This window comes from Lagopus muta, chromosome 1 (assembly GCF_023343835.1).
Source record: "Lagopus muta isolate bLagMut1 chromosome 1, bLagMut1 primary, whole genome shotgun sequence".
NCBI lineage: Eukaryota > Metazoa > Chordata > Aves > Galliformes > Phasianidae > Lagopus > Lagopus muta.
Genome location: NC_064433.1, coordinates 10,196,759 through 10,222,066, shown reverse-complemented (window position 1 = coordinate 10,222,066; position 25,308 = coordinate 10,196,759). Strand labels below are relative to the sequence as shown.

Here is a 25,308-nt window from a genome sequence, read left to right as displayed (position 1 = left end):
CACAAGTACACTGACGTGCTGTGTGGTAAAGTACAATTGCTGGTTTTGCCATGATTTTTTTGTTGCATCACAATGAAAACATATCTGCATTAAAACAAAAAAGAGGGGGTATTTTGTACTGTAAAGCTTGAAAACACTATTACCACTATTACAATTTAACACTTTAGAAAATTTGAGAATTACCACTTCCACTGAACCGAGAGAACACAAATTCATTTGTACTGTTCTACATCTTATCAGTGCCACCTTGTGGAACTGTAGCAACCAATTCCTAACTCACTGATGCTAGCAGTTGATGCTCCTTCCTGCTCTGCTAGGAGTACAAAGGTTTAAATACTTTGCTCATATAAACTATTCTATCTCTGTTAAATCAATTCTAATTAAATTGATGAAACACTGATGATATGGTCATTTCAGTCTTTATGTTGTTAAACCTTTCATGAGACAAAAGTATAATAGAAGTAGAAACTGTATTAGTCCATCCTGACAGAAATTTAATATAGAGATATTACATGATAATGAGGAGGCTATGTCCTCTGCATCGAGCAACCTACATATGTAAAAAGAAGTTTCTAATATTGTTTTTCTAGCTGTAGGTACAAATCAGCTGTATTACTACCCTTTTAAAACATTAATCTCAACAGCAGTTAGAAAGAGAAAAGCTGTGACTTCAAAAACAAGTTGGTTTTCATTATTATGTGCCTGAAGTGAGGTTTTAGAGTCAATTTGGTTGTGACTATCCTAACAAAAATTGTGCCTTGGTCAACGCACTGGCCTTGAGAGAATTGAGGAAGTTCCTGGGACAGCAGAGTCTGCATGCATGATTGGAAGCTATATTATTGCTTTTTCCTTCTCTCCTTTTCCTTGGTGCTCATGGGAGCAGTGCCAGAGCCCTAGTTGAGAGTGCACCAGTTGGCACAGCCTGCAAACCTCAAAGGTCTAACTAACGATACATATGATTGCAAAAGTGTTTAAGCCCATGTCCTTTCCCAATGGAATTCATTAATATAAGTGATGCCTTAAGACACTGAGGCAGACATTTGATGTCACCAATCATGCAGTGCAGTTACTGTATGCTTAACCCATCCATTGAAACTCATGGATTTATTTCATCTGGAAGAACCCAAAATATCCCTGAAGTAGTCTTCTGCGGTGCGGATTTGCAGCTGTAGTTTGAGTGAAAGAGTGCTGACATACTAGCAGCTTCTCCTGCATTACTGACTGAGCTCTCCTGAATGTGCCAACTCACCAGACTGCCCCAGACTACCTCAGGAATAAATGTAAGGCAATCCTTTTGAATCAAGTGATTTTCCAGCCACTCACTCCATCTCCAGGTCATTCCTATTCCTCCCTCAGATTAAGAAATTACACTATCAGCTTTTTCATGTTCCAACTGATTATTTACTTTTTCCACACAAACTCTATTTACTCAGTTGACTTGTTTTCTTCTATGGTTATCTTAATAATTTTTCTTTGCTGAAGCAGAAAACAACTGAATTTCTCCTTTCCCTAAGCTAATTCACCCCGACATTCAGCATTTAGCATTCCCTGAAGAAAAAAATCATTTTTTCCAAGAGTTCTTTGTACATTTGGTTGCTCATATTGGAAAGCAGACAAAGGAGGTGACAAAGTATTTCCCTCTGTACTCTAGATTAAAAGCATTTTCGGCATTTCTTTGATAGTCAAAACAACACTGTGAGGGAGATGAGCAGCTGGAAAGGACCAGATTAATTAGAGGGATATTCACTGTTCCTGTCATGACACCAAGTTTTTTTTTTTTTTTTTTTTTTTTTTTTTTTTTTTTTTAATTTATTTGAAGTATTTAAAGGAATATTTAATATCCCACTGAACATATTCTATCTAATGAAGTTATTTCAAACTCTTGTTTTTAGCAGTTTTTAACTCTGCACTGTAGAGTAACTATTAAAATTTAAATTTTATTTATTCAATTACCTTTTTAAAAAAATTATTCAGTGATCTTTCTTTAAAAAAAACAGCACACTTTGCCCTTTGTATAGTTACTCTCTCTATTATTTAGTCCCACTACTCTAGTTTTGTACAGCTTGGGAAGTAAAACAAAGTACTTGCAAATGCCAAACAGTCTTACAAAAGAGAGACTTTTTCCCTTGTTCATGTGCTGTTTTTTGGAGATCAGCCTTCAAAAGGAACATTATCCTACGACAGTCTTAAGAGTGAGAGATTTAAGAATGAATATTCTGTAAGTTTTGTTCAATTTTTAAGAGAAGAAAAAATGTTAAGCACTTTTAACTGCGGAAACTTGCCACTACACATAAGACTGGGCTTAGGGCAACCTGACCTTGTACTTATTGGCAGTAAAACATTCCTGTATGGAAACAAGCTTGCACTGATGATGCCTGATTTCAGCAACTGCCAAATGTCCTATAATATCTGAAAGACTGAGTCTTATGTGCAATCCTATATTAGAGAACGTCCTTCGCAGCTAGCAATTAATGCAATCGGTGTGCATACTAGCCATTGTGCTTCTTGCCAAACTGCACCTGAAATCTCAGCATTGTCTTCGAAAAACACTACAAACATACATCTCATCTATATGACTGAAAGAGATAGTTCCTCCCTATACTGAACGACACATATTTTCATTACCTTTCTAATCAGCTTAATAAACTTACCTGTAAGGGAAAAAAATAAAATGAAAGACCACAAACAAACAAAAAAGAAAAGAACTGATACTACATGTAATCTTCAGGTAAAACCAGGGGGCTGTCTGTAGTCCTGGTGTGTTCAACAGCTTGTATAAGAGTGCACTTTTTATAATTCTTATGGCATGTTTTGCATTCAAAACAGCGGGGAGAAGAGCAAAGAACTCCAGGTAACAAGATATAGGACATATATCTGTCTGTCTGAAGTAACTGAATTTTAATTCTTTGCCACAAAGTCTGGCTTTTTAATGAAGAGGAGAAAAGAAGCATTTTCATCCTTACTTAAATATGCTTCTTACAGAGAAATCTACTAGAAACAAAATACTGCCTTTGGTTTTGTTTTTAAGTAAAATAGCCTATACAAGACTGCAACAGAAAGCTCCAAGGTTACTGTTTCCCTAGCATCATAAAAATCACAGAATCTTTAGAGTTGGAAGAGACCTTTAAAGGTCATCTTGCTCAAATCCCCTGCAAAGAACAGGGACATCCGCTTCTAGATCAGGTTGCCCATGATTCAGCCTCATCCTGGAAGCTTCCAGGGGCATCCACCACATCTATGGCAACCTGTTCCAGTGCCTTAACACTCTCATTGTAAAAGACTTCCCTTATATCTAACCTAAATCTACACTCTTTAAGCTTGAAACCACTTCCCCTTATTCTGTCACAACAAACACTGCTACAAAGTCTGTCCCCTTCTTTCCTGTAGCTCCCCTTTAGATGCTGAAAGGCTGCTCTCAGGTCACCTCATAGCCTTCTCTTCACCAGGCTGAACAGCTCCAGCTCTTTCAGCCTGTCTTCATTTTTTCTGGCCCTTCTATGGATGTGCTCCAGCAGGTCCATGTCCCTCTTGTACTGAGGACTCCATATCTGGATGCAGTACTCCAGGTGAGGGTTCACCAGTGAAGAGTAGTGGGACAGGATCACTTCCCTTGTTCTGCTGGCCAGGCTTCTTTTGATGCAGTCCAGGATATGATTGGCTTTCTGGGTGTGAGGGCACATTACTGGCTCATGTCCAGTTTGCCATGGCAGGGTTGCACTCAATCCTCCCATTCCCCAGCTTGTATTGGTAGTGGGGGCTGCCTCAACCCAGGTGCAAGACCTTGCACTTGGATTTGTAGAACCTCATGCAGTTCACCTGGGCTCACTGCTCAAGCCTGTCTAGGTCCCCTTGAATGGCATCCTGTCCCTCTGGTGTGTCAACCATACCACATAGCTTGGTGTCATCAGCAAACTTGCTGAAGGTGCACTCGACCCCACTGTCAAAGTCACTGATACTGAAGAGCATTGGTGTCAGTACTGTCCCCTAAGGGACACCACTTGTCACTGATCTCCATCCAGACATTGAATCACTGACCACCAATCTCTAGACTTGATCCTGCAGCCAGTTCCTCATCTATTGAAAAGCCCACCCATCAAGTCCACAACTTTCCAATTTGGAGAGAAGGATCTTGTGGGGTACCATGTCAAAGGCCGTACTGAAATCCAGATAGATGACATCAGTGGCTCTTCTCTTATTTTCTGATGCAGTTACACCATCATAAAAGGTCACTAGGTTGGTCAAACAGGATTTGCCCTTGGTGAAGCCATGCTGGTTCTCCCATATCCCCTCTCTATCTTTCATGCATCTTAGCATAGTTTCCATGAGGATTTACTTCAGATCTTTCCCAACACAGACGTGAGACTGACAGGTCAGTAGTTCCCAGAGTCACCTTTTTTATCCTTCCTAAAAATGGTTGTGATGTTGCCTCTTCTCCACTCACAAGGGACTTCACCTGATTGCCATGACTTTTCAAATAGCATTGAGAATGGCATGGAAACTACATCAGCGAATTCATTCAAGACTCTGGGATGCATCTCATCACATAGACTTGTGGACGTCCATGTTCCTCAGGTGGTCACAAATCTAATCTCTGCTTATAATGGGAGGGATGTTGCTTCCCCAGTCCCCTCCTACCAAACCAAACATTTGAAGGCTGTGTGATGAGCAGTTATCAGAGAAGACTGAGGCAAAAAAGTAGTTAAATACCTCAGCCATCTCCTTGTCTGCTGTTAAAGGCTTGCCGCTTTTGTCTACATATAGGATCAAGAATACAACATGGAGAGTATGAGTTACACAGTTCATCACCTTCAAAGAGATGGCTTTATAAAATGGTATATAAATAAACACAGTTCTTTCTTGTTAACAAGATCTATTAAAATAAAGTCAGAACTGTTGAAAAAACAACACAACAAAATAATATTTGCAGCTTGCCACCCAAGTACTTTGGTCAGTATGGATTTAATTTCTTCTTTTGCAGGGCACTATGAAATACAGAACTCCCATGTAAAACTCTTCAAACACTGAATACGTCACCTTAAATTTGACACAAGATTAACTTGAATATGATTTCAACTAAATTTACTGTCTTCAAATGGAGACTCAAGATAGAAACAAGAATAGAGATGCATAATAGGCCAAGAATTCTATTACTGCATATGGAGGCTGATTCTGCTATGAAACATAAAAGTGTTTTGTGTGTGTTTCCTCTTTTTTTTTAACAGTAAGATCTATAAAAATTATTGCAAAAACCTAAAAAAAATTAAGAGCTCATTCTTGAATGTCATTTCCCATAGCCATGTAAAGACAACACTGCAAAGTCACTTCCTCATTCTTCTATTCTGTATAATGCTTCTATTTCCATGCAAAAGACTAAAGAACATGATTATTATTCTCCTGAGACATGACAGAACAGGTTTTAACCTTTCATTTGAAATTAATCATGACTTTGAATCCAAGTCATTTTCTGTATAAAAGCCCTTCATTCTCTTTGCTTTTCATCTGTATACTCATCTGTAACTTTTTTGTATTTATTTTCTTGCTTTTTGTCATCAATGAATTTTTTTTTTTTTCAAATTTTACAAACAACACTTGCTTAACTGCATACAAGAATTGTTATTTGATAAGATTTCTCAGACAGTGCTCTCCCACCAGCAGCAATCTGGAATAGTTTACATTTAAGCTGCACAGTGTTTCTACTTACATAAACGAAGTTCACAGACATCTACACTTATGATTTGTCATTTCCTATTTTATATCCCTTTCATATATAATGCACCCTGAGTGAACACATTCCTTGTTATCAGAATGAACTAAAACTATGTTTCTTGAAATTTTCATTTCCCTCTTCACCTGTCCTCTCTTTATACTGCTGCAGACGTACAACTTGTCCTACTATCTGTTTCAGATTACTACATGGTTACTACAAAGATTGCCATTCTGTAACTTCTTTTCAGTCCCAATATGAAATCTCCTACACATTTCCATCTGTTTTTCCATCAGTGCATTGGCCAGTCTTTTCACTAAAAGATGTCCCATTCCATTTGAAATGTTGCATTATCCCATCTAATGTGCTAACTCTCAACTAGTGCTCACTAGAAACATATATTTTTTATTATATGTGTTCATGCTGATAAAACAATATAATGGAAAACACAATTCTTGAGTACACCGTAGAAGCTTAGGAATATTTTTTGTTCTAGAAGATGTCAAAGAGTTTTTTTCTGAATTAACCGAAAATCTGGAAGGAACAAGATAGTTGGATTGAAAGAGCAAGAACTGATTTTGGAAGGTGTGGCATTTTGTTCATGTAAATAAGTAAAATGCAGTCCCATTCTCTTATTTTCATTCCATAATAATCATAATGTACTTTCTATATTAAGTTATATGCTATCCCTCTTGCCTAGATTAATCATTTTATGCCATCTGCAGCATAAACCTGCATGACACCTTGAATCAATCACTATTAATGTAGTGGTTTGTAACTGAAGATAAACAAAAATAGACATATCAAATAGTCTCCTCACACCAAACATGAAAGAAACAAGCTGTCAGTTGGGTATTATGTAACACATACATATGATTCTAATAAGACTGATAAGATTACTTTTCAACAAAATTACATTAAAAGTTTTCTTAGCCTTCTGCAGTTCTCAGCATGAACACATGGACTTTATCTTGCAAGCAGATAAAAACTCCACATGGTAACCCAGACGGTGTCATGATGATAATGAAACAGCAGCCTAAAGAGAAACTCGGTACCAACATGAAGCCCTGTGGATATAAGCATGAAAAGGCTTTTCTGCATACTGATCTCCCAAAATAAACCCTCAGCTGCCCTGCTGCACTTTCTGCTGCGCTTCCTAAGCCTGCAGCAATCTTGCCCAACAAATTTATGTACATATATAGAACAGCATGTGAGACTTGACAGCTGAAGGGAAAAGTGGGTGAAAAGGTAACAAGAAATGGATAGCAATTCCTTATTGCAACTTTATGGGGAAAAAAAAAGGAAGAAAAAAAGAAAAAGATTTTATATAGTCTAAATGAAAAGGCATCACGGAAAGACAGTGTGGCAAGGGCTGTGTCAGACTCCTCAAATGCAACAGCATTGCCAGGCAATGGACACATGCCAGGAGTACATCAGTGCAGCTTCTTTCCTAAAAGGATATTTTTTAAACATTAAAAACAAACAAACAAACAAAAAAAACCCATCATATTTCTAATATTTACTCATTTCTGAATGGAGGAAGAAGCTTCACACTATCAGGTAACTGTGTCTCAAAACTTAGGTAAATGAGGAAAGATGTGTACTTGATATGACACTTAAAAAAAAAAACAACCAAACAAAAAAAGCAAAACAAAATTATTTCCTGGATTTACACATTTGTAACCTTAAACCACCTAGTACTGTTCAATTTAGTTACTACTGAAGTTTTTCCAAATAGTAATTGTCACAGAGGAAGACTACTGATGAGGAATATTTACATTCATTAATTAAATGACATTAATCTATGTTAGGAACTGAGAAGCTAGAACTGTTGAGTACATTCTCAACCTTTCATAAATAAGTGAGGCTAAGAAATTGGCAAAAAAAAAAAAATACCTTAAGAATAAGATATTTCTGCAGCAAGCTCTCTACTAATATTTGCCACTTTAATTAAAAGGAAAAAAAGAAAGCATACAACAAAAACCACAAGGGACTGACTGCAAAACGTGTGAGTACTGACCCAAATTTTACCCAGAATGTTCTAGCTTTACCAGTTGTGAAAGCCACAGTATTGTATTGTGCATACAATAAATTAAAATTAAGAGCTGGACATACTCTTAAGACAGAAATGATTAGGGAAGGAGCCAGAGAGCCAGTTCAACCAGCTGGCTGGAAATCTTTTCTGTTATGGGATGATTCTTTGTACCATCACTTCAATAAAATTCACGGCGCAAGAAGGCTGTCTAGGGAGAAATAACAGCTTCTGCCTCTGAAGATCACAGAAGGCAAATGCAGTATGGCTCAGATAACGATCTAAAAACTGAAAGCTTAAAGACTGGCTTAGCACTTATGCTATTTTATGTATGAAATTATGCGACATGGTATCCAGACAAACTAGAACTTTGCTCACTTCAGTCCTTTATTTCCTTACTTAGTGCTGTATCCTGTGTCACAGATCTGGTACACAGAAACGCAAGAGCTTTGACACTTTGAGAGTTGTTAAGCCCCATCAGAGGTCGATATTGGTGCTGAGAAATATACTGTTTTTATTTTCAGCTTCATGAGTAACTCTAGAAAGTTACATTTATTCAGTCTGACACCTAATCAGAATCCCATGGCTATCCCAAGTAGAAATGTCATCAGCTTTCTCAGTGGTCATTTGTAGTCAGAAATAATGCTTTCAGGCTTGTCTGGAATGACTCAACTACCATTGCCTAGATTAACACTAAATATTTCTCTTTTTTATTCATACCGATATGCAACTGCACTATAAAAGATGCAATCCAATGAAAAAAAAATGGTAAAGATAGCAGAAGGACTTTTTATTTTAGAAGAACTTTTGCAAATGTTTTCTCATAGAGGTTTAATTATATCATTCAACAGAAACACTGAATCTGTCACATTTGAAAAAAGACACTTGATAATTCTACATTCCTTTGTGAAACTTCCCAGGTTGGAGCCTCCTTACATTGAACTTCTATCACTGTAGCAGCTCTGTGCCCACCACACACAACTATTTATAATATAACTGAGTTGTTGAGACACTTCTCTTTATACCTTTTCTTCTCAAATGACAATGCCATGAGGTTCTATTAATCATTACAGATAATTTGGTGAGAATGAGACATGAGACTGACCTTGTGCTTCTCCTCCCACCTGAAATCAGTCCATCTGACCACCCAAGACATCTGTCATGCCAGGAAACTTCAGACAACTGAAAGTGCATAAGCTAGATATAAGATCTTTTTCCTACTCACATAAATTGAGCAATTCTGAGTGCACAGTCTGCCCTGAAGAACTGTATTAGTTTTCTATTTTTAAGCTGAATTCAAAATTCTTAGGATGGAGAATGCCTACTGTGCCTGTGTTTCAATTCAATTTATATTGCTATCTTCAGTGAGGCCATCTGCAGTGTGAGTGCAAATAAAAAGCAAATTTACCACCCACATTCCTGAAATTCATAGTGCGTGGTATTTCACATATTTATTGTGACTGCCCCAAATGTCACCTTAAAGGTAAACAAGCCAATTTTTAAATATCAAGTACAGCATATAGTTGCAATCTGTGACAATAAAATCTGGGTTTATAGAGGGAAAAAGCCACGCAAAGGTAAAACATAATTGTAATTTTTCAGATGAAAAACTTTTTTAGATGAAAACTAGGAAAGTTGCTCCTCAAAAAAAGTTTTATAAATTTTAAAATAATCTTCATACTTGTATTATACTTGATTTGTAAAGACAGAAAACTGTTTTAAGTATACCTAAATCCCTATCCAAATATATGGAATTCAGTAATTTAAAAGAGCAGTTTTCCAGACTGGAATCTGATGTTTTTCAGTACTTTTAAATTGCTTACTGCATCTTTTTGTTTCTAAACTCAGAGGGCAGCACTAAGGGTAACGTAAACAAGTGTACTAAATCATGTCATCTGACTGCACAAAATTCATTTCAACTTCTTTCACGGGAAAGAATTACAAAGTTAATGACACAAAGAAGAAAACAGGCAGAGAGCTGAAGACATTTTACATAAAATGAAAACAAGTAATAATATATTTGAATGAAACTATTTGTTTGAACAAGAGAAAATAGTAAGTTTAAGAAATTTCAGGACAACAGAATCTAGATTGGCATAAAAATCTAATATCTGATCATGGATGCAGCCTACTGTGTAATCTAAGAAGGTAATGCTATGTGACTATTACCTCAAAAAATTAGAATTATATTTTCCAAGTTAGATTGTGTCTGTCAATGCTGTTATTACTGTGTTCTGTTCAATTACATGAAGATAGATAGAAAAGGAACAAGATTTGGGACTGAGGGTAGTATAACCAAGGAAACCATCATTGAATATTTTGTGTTAGTCTTATTTTTTTTAAATATTATTTTTATTTCATTATTTCATATATACATATAGGATGTCTTATATAATCTTTATAATATTGATTTTATCATTATTATTATTATTATTATTTTAATACTAGAAAGATTCAAACAATTGTCAGGGAAGCTTTATTATTATTTCTAAAAATGAATTTACTGTTTCATTAGAAAGTTTTCAACCATGAATTTCTTTTCAGTAAGACAACAATTGTTTCTGATTTAAAACTGATAAAGAGAAAGAATTATACCTGCAAATTTTTCTTACTCTCTCTTTTATTTCCAAAGTCACCTTAGAGGAAAAACAGCAAGGATTGTATCTAACAACCCAGTAACAAAATATAATTTCTTACAGATATGGATTTGTAGATACTTAGAACATAGATTTGTAGGAAAATGACCTTGCATTGCATCTGCACTACAGTTAATTACATATGAAAATGCACTTGACTAGTCAGAAATCCAACTGTGACTGGTGCCACCATTACACACTTGTTACATGCAACAAAAAATCTAAACATTTATTTGGTAGAGAGAACAAGAAAGTGAGAGTGTATTATATATAAAATTATCCATACTACTATACATCAAAACAGCCCAACTCTTAGCAGTGTAAATTTGCCATTCTAAATTATATTTCATTAATTATACTTCACAGAATGATTGTCAGGCATGATGTAAGACAACAGATCACAGCACTGAAAATCTGTTACATTATTTGAACTTTTTTATATTACTGTTATTTTCCATTAGCACAGTAAATTAAATGGAAAATAATAAGATGTATTCTCCCTCTCATTTGTCTCTTCTTTAGTTTATAGCATTTGTTATATAATAAAAGCTATCATGTCCACATTTGAAGAGGAATCTCTGCATATATTTTCAGAATACAGCCATGTGTGTCACAGAGTGAGTTGCTATGATTTCAACTGTTCCATCTAATTGTCATTTTAAAAATATAGACACAAAGAATAACTACATCCCACCACATCATTCTATGTCAAACACTATTATAAAGCAGACATAAAATTATTATTCACTAAGTGAATCACTGGTGGAGATGGAAATTGTCTTGCATTCCTAGCTCCACTTTTGAAAGGATTAATTCAAATGTATGTGTATTTCCATTGAAATACTTCTACTGCTTTACGCATAGACATACATGACAACTACTAAAGTGTCTTAGGAAACTAATCTAACATCTAGAGGCATCTTCATACAGTAGGTATAGGTAAGTTCTTAGTTACAATATGAACCCAGCTTACATTTAACTTTTCTTTAGAAATAAATTAATCTTCTGAGCATAATGATTTACCTGAAAAATAGTAGAAAACAACCATAAACCTTTTTTATTTGACACACATGTGAAAAAGCCAATCTGATCTGCACAAAATCCAGTGCCTCTTGTGTCAAGTCCATAATTCTGGTTTAATTACAGAACAAGTTTCAACACCAGAAAACTGTCCCTTTACTAGTTAAGACACTCAGTTTCATAATTAGCCTCACAGGGAAAGATGGGTGATGGGTGGCTTTGTTCTAGACCAAAGCTGTTCAGATTCAGATTTTTGAGACCTACTTTTGCCTTTGGTTGATGAACAACAAAACACATTGAAAATACTCACAGTGAGAAGATACATTCTATATTATTTAACTACCTGTGATTCCACTTGATAGTGCAAGGATTGCAGTAAAGCAAGAAAAATGCTATTAGCATTTAATTCTGAATGGCTAATGCACTTTTGTACCACTTGACAACAGTGAGTTACAAAGTGCAAACATTAAATATGTTTTACATTTTTTTAAAATAAATATTATATAGTTAGACAGCTTTAAGTGCCCAGAAAGTTCAATAATAATAAGAAAATATTATACACATACCAAAATGCTTTTATTTCTGTATTTAAACATTCCACATCATACTACTGTGCTTAATAAAAGAAAGTCTTTCATATATTACTTACTTTTTTGTCTTCATTATATTTATGGAATATTTCTTGCGCTCTTTCTTCACCACCATCCGTAAACAACATTATAATCTTATTGCAGTTAGCTCTAGAAACACTGTGCTGTAGAAATACAAACAGAAGCTTATATTTTATTTCAAGCTATAAAGAATAACAATTGTTCTATTTGATGGCTTTCACATAAAAATGTTTATTACTTTAACAGAAGGAAAAATTTCTGCACTTTGGGAGTAATGAAAATACTTACAAAGTGTTCCAGCATTTCATTCAGTACCTCCTTCCAAAAACAAAACAAAACAAAACAAAGAAAAAACCACCAAAAAATACTTTTTTTTTTATTGTATGAGAGCTAAGCCCAACAGTTCTAAGATCTGTTCAGAGGAATGAGGATCACCACCAAACTTTGACACCATCTTCACAGCATAGCTATACAGATGCTCTGCATCATTACAGTGATCTGAGATTCGTATGTGACAGCCTCTGTATATTTTTAATTTTCTCTTTCCCATCCCTAGTGTCATTTTGGAAATTTGGAAACAATAGTCTTCTAATGAATAACTGAATGTGAAATGAATTACTAAATATGAATTACTGAGTATGCACTTAAAAAAAACAAAAACAAAAACAAAAACAAAAGAACATGCTTTTTTTTTTTTTTTTTTCTGCTCTACTCCTGCTCAAAGACTCTTCATTATTTCTTGAGAAGGAGCCTGGAACAAAGAGAATTGAGGAAAAACCCCCTTGACTCCTTATTCAGCAGTCAAAGTAACTAGTAAAGCCACTGGGAAAAACATAATGTACTATGCAAAGAAATAAAAGTGGAGTTCCAAAGCCAGAACAAGAAAGAAATGAAGGAATTTTGGCTCCTTACAAAAGGAGCCACAGGCTCCTCTGCTGGCACTCATCACAGTTCCTCATTGCCTGAAAAGTTCTATCTAGTCTAAACAATCCTTTCTTAAGTTGTGCAGCCAGCATTCCTTGTACTCCGTGTTGCACACAAGAGATTCTACCCAGGCATGGTCTGGTACTTCTGAGTAGATGCATGTGAAGGAGTAAAACATTTAGAAATTCTGTGGAATAAAATGAACGTCGCCCCTCATAAGGTACATTTTGCTATATTAATTCACTATACACTCAGAGAGAGAAAAATATTAGGGTGATCTTTCCACAGAACCAAATCCTCCCTTAAACCAAATCCTCTTTGTAAATAGAATAAATGACTAACTTTCACCTAGCTAGTCAAGTGAGATGATCCCACTCCCCTTCATTACTTTTCATCCTGCTCTCTGATACGACTCGGTGTTCTATAACAGAAAGATCCAACACCAAACACTCAAACATCGGCCAGTTATACCTAATATTGCAGCTCCAAGTTCTACCAGCAGACTAAAAATCAAAATATTATCGGCAGCCACTATACTCATAGATGAGTAAGTTTGCCTCAGAAATGTTCTGTATTGGTAGGTCAATGTCCAAGGAATTAGTACTTATTTAATCAATAAACAAACAAGCAAACAAACAATAACAACAAAAAGCAAATAAAATGATTTTCCTACATACAGTAACAAAAAATCCCTTGAAATCAATACATTCCCTTCAGTCTCATTAGCACACTCTTGTTCATTTGGAATTACACAACTCATGACCCTCTTTTACTTGCAAAATATAACTTACAAGATACTACTTTGGGTTGCAATATTCTTTATATTAAAAAAGCAATAAAAGTAGAGTGGATACTTCATGAATAAAGGAACTCACGCACGCTTACAGTAATTTGATACAAAATCTTAAACCTAGTTTCTTAGCATAAACCTCAAAAGAAAACAAGTTGGAACCAAGACTAAGCACTTGGTTTTAGCTCTATGTTGTTCTTGATTAAGGTCATCTAGATTCTTTTATAAATGTAAGCAAGACATTATCTGTTTTATACTGTACTTAAAATTGTGTAATTTTTCTTCTCATGAGTTTCATATCCTTAAAATTAACTCATTAAGAGTCAGGCTGGGATCAAACTTTGTGAATTTTATACCACCTAGAAAGGGAATGAAAAGGAAGGCAAAAGTCATCTACCTGAATCAAGAAGAGATGATCAGAAAACAAATCATAGTTAATGTGATATGAAGGAAAAACTCTTGAATTGCTGAAGTTAAAACATTATTTTCTAATAAACAGTCAGTTAATATAGTAATAAATACTCAAAAAATACCTCAGAACTTATGGAATGATGTTTACTAATATGAAGTTGAATTAGCATGTTAAAAAAAACCTGAGGTATTTATTTTAATCTAGCAGTACATTGAACAGCACGTTTTTTTCGTGACACTAGAAAAATATGACTTTGGTATGAAGGAAAACTTTTTGAAGTAACTTTCATCAAGAAATAATACGCCTAAATTCCTGCAAAAAATGTAAGATGCTTAAAATATTCAATTACCATTGACCTTAAAGCAGTTGGATTACTTGAAATCATAAATATTACAGGAAACTATCCTAAGCATCTTTTTTATTACTGGTTGAAGCCTGTATTATATTCACCTAATATATCACTTTGCTATAAGAGTCTGGCATTGTCACCATCAGCAGATTTTTACTCTCCCTGCCGAATGGATTTGTCGATAGCTAGAAAGAATAACTGTATTTCTATTACCTAGCATAACCTTTTAATTTCCTTTGATAAACCCATCCACAATATCCAGTCATAATATACAGGCTTACAGAGATTGCGTGAGACTAATTACACCTCTGTCTCCTGTAAGCAAAGACAAAGTCTTTGTAACTAATCCCTAATTATTTTTTAAAGCAATGTTTTTATCTTAAAACAAGTCCTCTATTATAGGCGAATGCGGGACCCCTCCACAGGATGTGACAAGACAGGCCCTCTCCCAGCTCTATGATTGATGTGTGGCATGTACCTTTAGGGGCGTAGACGAAGCACATAAGGTATATAAGCTAGAGTTCACGCATAATAAATGCCATTTTGCTGTTCACCATATTGGTGTGTACGTGCAGTTATTTGGTCCTGACCTGGTTAGGGTTAGTAGCGTAGGAGGCAATGCAACAGTCCACTTTGAATCTTCCTGTATTCAAGTCTTCTTTTATGGCCTGAACACAAAGTACTTACATGGTATTACAGCAAACGTAATACAGAATGTTAATCAAACATAAATGCTGTGAGGAACCAGTTGTGTTTGGCAAAATTTATTGTGTCTTCCTGGTTCCTTCTGCGTGAGATGGCAATGGATAGAAATAAAGAAGCAATGTTATTAAGGCTAGTCTGAGAAAGTCTAACAACTTTTTGAATCCCGCAGGCAGATTTGTGCTCCTATCAGCAAACTGCACACAATCATTTTTCCACCAAAGCCCTTTGTTAATCAAAACTGATCTGCTGAGTAAATACTGTGGGAAACAGTGTATTTTCCTTTTCTCTATCAAAATTTCACGAGGTCAGAAAATTTTCAAGTAGTTCTACCCCTAAGCCACATATATAATGTCAGAAATGCTCCTTTAAGTCCAAAATCTGGTAGACAAGGAGGATAAAATAAGTAAAGGTGTCTCTACTGAGAGATATCATGGAAAAAAAAATAATAAAAAGAACACATTTCATATTTATTAAGCTAGATCCTTAGATTCTGTAAGTTGGTTTCTGTAAATTTATTTATATTAAGGTTAAAATCAAATATATGTCTTTATGATGATGAAATGTAAAAATTCTCTGGAGCATGAGTCTTATGGGGAGTGGCTGAAGAAATTGGGTTTGCTTAGTCTGAGAAGAAGAAGCTCAGAAATGATCTTATAGCTCTCTATAACTACCTGAAAGGAGGCAGTGGTGAAGTGGGTGTCAGTTTCTTGTCCCAGATAGCAAGCTAAAGGATGAGAGATAATGGCCTCAAGTTGTGCCAGGGTGGTTTAAGTTGGATGTTAGGAAGAATTTATTCTCACAGAGTGGTCAGGCATTGGAACTCATTGATCAGGGAAGTGGTGAACTCAATATCCCTGGTTGTTCAAGAAACACATAGACGTGGTTTGGTAGGAAATATTGGTTGTAGGTGGATGGTTTGACTAGATGATCTCAGATGTCTTTTTTAACCTTGGTTATTCTATGACTCCAGGATTCTATGAAATATTTTTTAAAACAAAAAGCTACTAAAAGTGACTGATAGAACATTTGTGGTTAACAGGAAACATTACTACTCAGAAATCCAGTGCTTGCATGAAAAGGACGTATAATGAGATCAAAACATGAAGACCAGGCACTCAGTTTTTGAGGAAATTGCTCATTTTGCCCATTAGGTAGAGAAATATGGAGTAATTCTCCCAGATACCTACTATCAATTACTGAATAGTCATCTGTTATTTCTGTCCTGCTGAAGCTAAGGTCAATAAATCATGAAACATAATAAATATAAAATTGCATGTATGAATAAAGTAAAAACAGTACTAGCAAAGTGAAAACCAAATCTATTCTCAAACCTTAGCAATCTGTCAAGATTTGGAGGTTCAACAAAGAAAATGACTGTTTATATGACTCTTTACATAGATTGATAGTGATAGATTGATAGTGATAGGGGAATGGTTTTAAACTAAGACAGGGGAGGTTCAGGTTAGATATTAGGACTAAGTTTTTCACACAGAGAGTGGTGACACATCAGAACAGGTTGCCCAAGGAGGTTGTGGATGCCCCATCCCTGAAGGCATTCAAGGCCAGGTTGGATGTGGTTCTAGGCAGCCTGGTCTGGTGGTTGGCAACCCTGTCCATGGCAAGGGGTTGAAACTAGATGACCCTTGAGGTCCTTTTCATCCCAGGCCATTCTAGGATTCTATGAAAAGACATATTGTTGGCATAATTTAATTTGCTAAATTAAAGTATCTTACTGATTATCTGTGATGACAGAGGAGCATGCAAATGCCTTCTGAACATTCAAGTTCTCCTAACTCACTTTCAGTAATGGGCGATGACTTTCATACTTACATTCAGCAGCTGTTCAAAAGCGTAGCTAAAGCCTTTTTTGTAATCAGTAATTCCTTTAGCAGAGATTTTATCCACAGCTTCCTTCAGCTTCTTCTTGTTCCTCACATTAGCTTGGACAAGATGATTAAAGCAACTGACATTCTGAGCATTATTGTTAAACTGTGAAATAAATAGAAATAGTATTAAAGACACAAATATACAATTCATTTAATTTTCTTTTCTAGATGTGTAAGTAGTAAATTTTAATGTCTGTCTGGTCCAAGATATGAAACGTGACACCTGGATATTAATTTCCACTGTACTGTGAATGTCCATCAGTGTTAGTGATTTCAAAATTGGGCAATAAAGATACTAAAAAAGTCATTTGGTACTTCATTCTTTGTTGCAACCCAATAATTTCTACAATAAGACAATGGAAAAATCCCATGAATTTTGTTTCAAGCTCATATAGTAAAAGAAAAATAGAATTAGGGAAGTCAGAAGAGAAATATGAAAAAAAAATATTAATTTTTAATCACTGAAAATGTTGATTGAATTATCAATTAAATATCAATTTCTATACAGTATGTGTTAATTTATGGCTAGCCTGCTTAATAATAAAACTTCAAGGTCGTAATAAATTAAAACAGATAGCTTGTAGAAAGCCAAACATACTCTTGGGAGAAAGGAATAATGAGAGTACAGCTGTAAAAAGGAGAATATTGTTAAGAGCAATGCAAATTTGTGTATTAAGAAAACAAATATTTAAGCACTATTAGCAATAATAAAAAAACAAAACAAACAAGCAAAAAAACCGACGTCCTGAGAAATTCCGTCATCTATGAGCTCGTGATTTTAATTAAAAGCATACAGAGAAAAGTTTTTATGTGCAAAATTATTTCTGCACAATCAGTTTTTTGTCTCTGTATAAAGGTACATACACACACGCATATATATACATACAAGTATGCCTCAGAAGAAAGAGAAAGGTAGAAATATGTTTAACTTGTTAACTATCTGAGATGAAAACTTAGTGAAAAACTTTAAAATAACTTTAAAATCAAGGGGTTGTTTAGGTTTAAATCTCAATACTGTTACTTAGTTCAGTGGGACTGCATAGAAAATAAAGCAAATAAGTTCATGGGGTTCAATAACTGCTCAGACTAGAACTCTTGGATTTTATACTTTCATACTTTAGAAAACTATACATAAGACAATTGAAATTAATATTTGTAATTCTGACTTACACAGAATTTACAAATTCAGTTGTATTACAGGAAAAAAAAACAGTTTTATTCTGCTTTTTGCTTAAAATTAGGTAGCAAATATTACTTTTAGAGCAGGCAACAGAGATTACTAATGAAAGATATGAAACTAAATAAAAGGATTTCTGTAACAGAAAAGCACTAAGAATTATATACGTATGGAAAGCATTCTTTATTCACTATGCAGTTGTATGTCAGGAAATAGAAACATTTTTATGTAAAAGACAGAAAGCAGAGACAAAGCAAAATAGCTTAATCACTGAAACACAGAACAGCACAGAGGTATGAGGGATTAATTTTCATAATACACTGACTATAAATACAGCATCACGTATCTAAATAATATCCACTAATAGAAATAAGAAAACAGGCTGTAGTAATGGTTATAAAAATTATTTTCCAGTACTCCCACTGTCATCATGCATATTTTATTTTTAAAATAAATGGAAATATGGAATTGGATTACAGAGGTGCACATTTTCAGTTTGAATATTCCTTTAATGCATCCCACATTTCCCAGAAAAGAAGGATTTTGGTAAGGACTGACTCTCTACTGCTATTAAAGTATAATACTCCCAGCTAGACTCCAGAAGTTTTATTTGCGTGATTTTAAAACCTTTATAATTTATAACACTCTTCCCTAGGACTCAAACAAGTTATGGTCACTCATTTTTCTATTTCCCCTCAGTATCTTGATGTGGTGATACCTACATGCTGTGTTTCAGCAGCACATTTAGCCTGCACAACAAAACCACCAAATGATCACGCAACTGTAATCAATTCACTCTGACGCAAAACACTGACACGCTCAATTGTGTTTCTTGCTGAAGTAGCCAATAAATCACTCTGTGATCATTAGACACACAGGCCATGTGGTAGTGAAAACATAGTGCTGTGGAATTATTTCAGCTTGTCTTGATCTGATTTTGTAAACATGGCACAGAAAAAAAGATACAATTTTAAAAATACAAGTTCTGAAAATAAATTGTAATTGTTAATTGGGATTACAGTAGAATCACAGGAAGAATAAAAATGCTGTCAAAAAGTATCTCTGCTCTACAAAAGCCCATTTCACCTGAAAAGAAAATTTGAAAACATCTTTATCAGTAACATTTGATACAAATTATTCAATCAGCTGATTTCAATGGTTACTGATGTTTCATTGAAGGCTTAGTGATAAGTGAAATTTTCTCCCTGAAATGCCACTAACAAAAACTTCCAAAATTGTCCCCTAGCAGTCCTGCAAATGTTATCAAGGCAAGTATTTCTATGAAGGTCAGATATCTAACATATGGATTGGTAATTACAGATATAAAAATGGTATTTCAAAAATTAACAGGAATTCTGGATCTTCTTTTTTTTTTTTTTTTTTTTTTTTTTTTTTTTTTTTTTAACAATTAACAAGTAACCTCTACTGTATTTCCATGTGATTTAAACCAAACAAAGAAAAAAAGGTCAAGGTCAACACAGCTGCATCTACAAACAGACAAATGTTGATGCAAAATAAAGATTGAAATAGCACATTTGTAGAATGGAGAATTAGATCACTCAGTGTCTGCAAAAGCTATAATTAAGAAAATCTATGAGCAAGCTGCTCTGAAATACAACATTGAATGTTTATGTTAACATCAGTCAACATAGCAGACGAGGAGAGCTTATGAGTAGATAAAGGAATCAGTAAATGGAAAAATAATCCTACAAACTGAACGCTTACCTATTTGCTAGGAGGTGAAGGAGTTTCATGACATAAGTGCAACTGATAAAAATGTGTAAAAGGGGGAACAAAATTCAGGGCCACAGTTAATGAATCTGAAATCTAGAAACATACTGAAAGAGTACTGCTTTTTAACCAGTTGACCATGTTTCAAATACCAAAACTATTCATAACTTTGAATTAGACCAAGTGAGACAGTTTTCAGTAGTTTCTGTTACACTAACATGAAATATATAGAAACAGAGGCAATAATAATATTTCACATATTCAGGTAACAAAAGATGAAATGCCTGCAACTAGCCTTTGACAATTACTGGTTGCATTATTCGTCTTGTAAGAGCAGTGATAATGCTTTTTAAGTTTGGCTTCTTTCTTCAAAATCATATAACATTGTATTCAATCACTTAGTATCTTACAGGAAGAAAGAAAATGCAGTATTTCAAGAAACAATTCAGAAAGTTCCCATTCATATCAAATCAAGTCCTATCAAAGCTTTAAAACTGAAGTAACTGTAACCCATACTTTATTGAATAAAATACTCCCAATGAATCTGTAAAAAACATCAATTGGGTATCTCTCCTACTGGAATTTCCTTCTAACTATTGCAGTGTAGATAAACATATGTCATAAAAATGCTATTCTGGTAAAGAGAAAATATGTAGAATATTTGTAAAATGCCATGGAATGAATAAGTCACTTTCAAAACAACAAATGACATTTGGAGGCAAACCATTCAATTATTAAGATCTAAAGCCACCTGTAGAGTATGCCAACAGCAGTGACAGATTCTACTTTGTCAGCTGTACAAAAAGCTCATTCCTGTACGTAAGCTAAAATAAGCGGGCTTGCCACAAAACACTTGGAAATTAATAGCAACAAAAAAACGTTAGCTTTTATTTCAAACTACAGAGAAGTATTAATATAAATAAATTTGTCTTGCAATTATATAGCCATAGGGCTAGCTGTATATTTTGAATGGATTCTTTCTCCCCATCCAGATAATTTACATCCTTCTGTAGTGTCTGCCTTTCAGGTCAGGCCTGAGGAATCTGGGGCAATCTGGGGCAAATCTGGGGCAACAGAACCCAAGTCTGTTACTCGAGCAATAAAAGAGTGAGATAAATTAATCTAGTTGGCCTTAAATGATCACTACAATTTTTGCCCATGTACTGGGAAACTCAACAACTTGAAAGATAAATTATTCAACATGAAAATCTGAACAACAAGATTTGCATTTAACACGTCTTAAACTTTGTCCTTCTTGAGAAGGTCAGAAATGGAAATAATAATCTAACAGTCCTACAGCTTTACTTTCATCCTTCCAAGACTAATTTGCAAAACCAATGAAAATTATAAAGTAAAAATTATGGAGTGAAATATGTAAGAATGGGAGACCTTTGCCATTTGTTAGGTAGTGTTAGTAAGCTGGAGGCTCCTCCAGGCACACAGACCTCCACAATTCACTGTAAAGAAGTTCTTGCGGAACATTCGCGCAGAACTTCCTATGCTGCAGCTTATGCCCATTCCCCCTTGTCCTGCCTCCACTCATCACTGAAAAGAGACTGGCCTCACCACAATGGCCCCCACACCTCAGATATTTATAAACCTGGATCAGGTCCCCTCTCAGTCTTCTTTTCTCAAGGCTAAATAAACCCAGTTCACTCAGCCTTTCTTCATAGGGGAGATGCTCCAGGCCCTTCACCATTTTTGTGGCCCTCCGCTGGACTCTTTCCAAGAGATCCCTGTCTTTTTTGTACTGGGGAGCCCAGAACTGGACGCAGTACTGCAGATGAGGCCTTACCAGGGCAGAGTAGAGGGGGAGGATCACCTTCTTTGACCTGCTGGCCACGCTCTTTTTAATGCACCCCAGAATGCCATTGGCCTTTTTGGCCATGAGGGCACACTGCTGGCTCATGGCCAACCTGTCATCCACCAGGACCTCCCTGGGCAGCGTCTTCCAACACCTCACCACTCATAATATATATAATATATAATATACATTATATTATTCCTGTATATATTGTACTCTTCCTAATATATTATATATCAATAATTAAATTAATTGGCAGCCTGGTCAAGTGGTTGGTAACCCTGCACATAGCAGGGGGGCTGAAACTAGATGATCACTATGATCCTTTTCAACCCAGGTCACTATGATTCTAGAATTACTGTTCAACCTGCATCTACCCAACTTGAGGCTATTCCCTCTCATCATATAGCTAATTACCCAGGAGAAGAGGTCAATACCCACCTCGCCACAACCTCCTTTCAGGCAGCTGTAGAGGGAGGTAAGGTCTCCCCTGAGCCTCCCCATCTCTAGATTAAACAGTCCTAGTTCCCTGATCATTCCTCATAAGACTTGTGCTCCAGACCCTTCACAGCTTCACTGTCTGGACACCGTTCAGGGCCTCCATGTCTTTCTTGTAGTGCAGGACCCAAAACTGAACACAGTACTTGAGCTGCAGGTTCATCAGAGCAGAGTACAGAGGATGATCGCCTCCCTGGTCCTACTGGCAACATTATTTCTGATACAAACCTGATATACTGTAGCCCCCTGAGCACACTGTTGGCTCATGTTCAGCCGAGCATCAACCAATACCCCCAGATCTGTTTTCTCTACACAGCCTTCCAGCCACTCAGCCCCAGACCAGGGCAGGACCCGGTACTTAATCTTGTTAAACTTCAACCGAACTGGCCTCTGTCCAGCTATCCAGCCTGTCCAGATCCCACTAAAGGGCCTTCCTACTCTCAAGAAGAACAACACTTCCCCTCAATTTGGTATCATCTGAAAACTTAGTGAGGGTGCACTCATTCTCTAATGATCATCTCCGGATGATTACTAAAGACATTAAGCAGGATGGACCCCCAACACCAACACCTGGGGAATACCACTTGTGACCAGTGTTTTGCCATATACCATTAAAATACCAGAAATTCTTAAAGCATGAATTCTTATGAACAGCTTATCACTGAAATGTCTTCAAAATGCACATAAAGCTGATGCAATTCATACTGGATCTTAAAGCACTGCAAGAGAAAAATGTCAATTTCACAGACAATGTATAAATTGATGAACACTTCTAACTCTCTTCTGTACATCCATTTACCACTTTCCATATATCTGTAATTATTCATTTCATGAGAAATAGAATGCATCTAAATCAGCAACCCAATGTCACTCATTCTTTTGGCAAGCGCAGGAAGTTATATAAATCCATATTAAAAAATTTCTATTGATTCTGCTTCTTTTATAAGAAGGAACCCAAAAGCACTCTGTTAATTGCACTTAGTTTTAACACTACATGCAACATTAGAAAATAAAACAGGCATTGGAAACAGCAGAATTAAGAAGAAATACTACAAAGAGTTAAGTAAGAGGATTTTTGGTGAAAATACGTAACTAATGATGGTGACTATATTGAAACATTGCATTTTGTTGCCGAGATTTTGTTGAGACAAATAGTATTATTGTGTTCTTTGTATCTGTTGTTAGTTTTCGTAGAGATAATAGGACGAATTACTTTCAGATCTACCTTTGTAGTATCTTGGGGTGTTTGTCTTAATCACAAAGTTGTTATCATTTTTTCTGATAGTCAGACTTTTTTTTTTTTACTGTATCTATTATTTTCATACATTAATATATATATATAAATAAATATGCTTATTTGTATGACATGATCAAGAAAGCAAATATTATCAGATGCAATCTGGACATGACACTTATCCACTACGGAATCTAAGGAATGCCACAATTCTTGGCATTCCTAGCAGTAATTTACGTGAATGCAAACCCTTGAAAAAGAAATTGAGGAAAGCGGTGATAGCACTGAAATAAATTTGAAAAACAGAAAAAGTTTTGTAAATCATCTCATTGTTTGAAAAATACAAACATGCTAATAAATTAACAAAAAATGCAGAAAATTTGCACAGGTTTTAGTCACTAGGTGGCACTGCAACAAAAACATTTGAACTGTTCTTACAAATGTTACCTTGGAATACAAAATATTGCACTTCTGGTGAAATATTGCACTTCTGGTGGATTTCATTAGTGCCTTTTCTGAACTGCATAGATTTCTCATTGAAATTAAAACAATTACTTCCGTGTGATGAGTTAAAAAAAAAGGAATATTATAATCCAGAAATATCTACATGCTGAAGGCAACTTCCACACACTGAACAGAAGAGATCACAGCTTTGAGAGAATGAAGTTTTCTTTTCCACTCAAAGGGTCCACAACAAGCATTCCAATGGCTTTACAAACCAGGTTTGCAATACATATAAGGGAAGAACTGTAAAAGCTAATATTTCTCAGCCAAGTACCTTTCTGCATCTCTAAATGCTGTAGAAATGAAAACCTTTTTACTGAACTATAAATACTGTATCTAAGTAAAAATTCAGATTGTCCCAACCATCCTTATCTGCTAACTCCCTAAATATATTCTTCACTTATGCTAATTAACTCATTTCTTATTTGACATATTTTTTAAGATGTTTTTTCAGAATGAAGTGACATTTCTAAGCTGAAAAAAAAAACACCCTAAGAAACAAACAGAAACTCTCTACATCCCAGTATTGCATGAGAACTTACGTTAAATTGCTTGCAAATTCCATATTTAGAGCATTTAGAACAACACTTAGAAATGTTTCTGTTATGTAAAATCAGATAAAACTTGGACAAAGCAATGATTCCAATGCTTAAACTTGCTACAAAGATTCTAAAATAACAAGACTATGATAATTGAATAAATCAGAAATATCACTCTGAGAATACTGAAAATTCAGAAAAATATAATGAGCTCACTGAAAACCTAATCAGATACACTGCTGCTGATTTTCAGTCTGACAAGGTTTGTTGCTATGCTACTTCTACCTTGTGGCTAAATCAGCTTGGTGACCCAGTTGTAACTACACATATTAAATAAGTAATAGTGAAATAGATCTGATTTTATCAGGCTTTCCTCTTGTAATTAAATCCAGCCTTGCTGCTTTCTGGTTGTTTTTGGTTTTTTTTTGTTTTTTTTTTTCTGCTGCTGTAGTCCTGGTAATAGGATTTTAGGGTTAATCCCAAGAATAACTAAATCCTGAATAAGGCCACTTACAAGCTATATTTCAGATTGTGATGATATAATTATATATCACAATCCTTTTTGAGAATAGTAAGAATGCAGTTTGCAATGTTTCATTACCATGTAGATATCAGTACACAGAAAATTAGAGGCAGTTCAAACAACAACAATTTATAATTTGACCTAGCAAAAAATATATGATGTTGAAGTTCATATTTTGCTATAGAATAACCGTATTCTCCTATCTTACGACTTGCATGCAGACAATTTT

At 35.2% G+C, this 25,308-nt stretch overlaps 1 protein-coding gene across 7 annotated transcripts in view; it reads right to left on the bottom strand.

Moving 5' to 3' along the window:
- The window catches only part of CACNA2D1 (calcium voltage-gated channel auxiliary subunit alpha2delta 1), a 356,904-nt gene that overhangs the window by 61,309 nt on the left and 270,287 nt on the right, over nucleotides 1-25,308 (bottom strand). For all 7 annotated transcript variants that reach the window (XR_007374551.1, XM_048933427.1, XM_048933422.1 and 4 more), the window contains exons 11-12: nucleotides 17,014-17,172; nucleotides 12,042-12,146 (exon numbers count right to left, since the gene is read on the bottom strand). Coding sequence is in view for 6 of the 7 variants with exons in the window: in XM_048933427.1 (XP_048789384.1) it covers nucleotides 12,042-12,146; nucleotides 17,014-17,172 (264 nt within the window). In the remaining variant the exon portion in view is untranslated. The remainder of the gene's footprint in view (nucleotides 1-12,041; nucleotides 12,147-17,013; nucleotides 17,173-25,308) is intronic.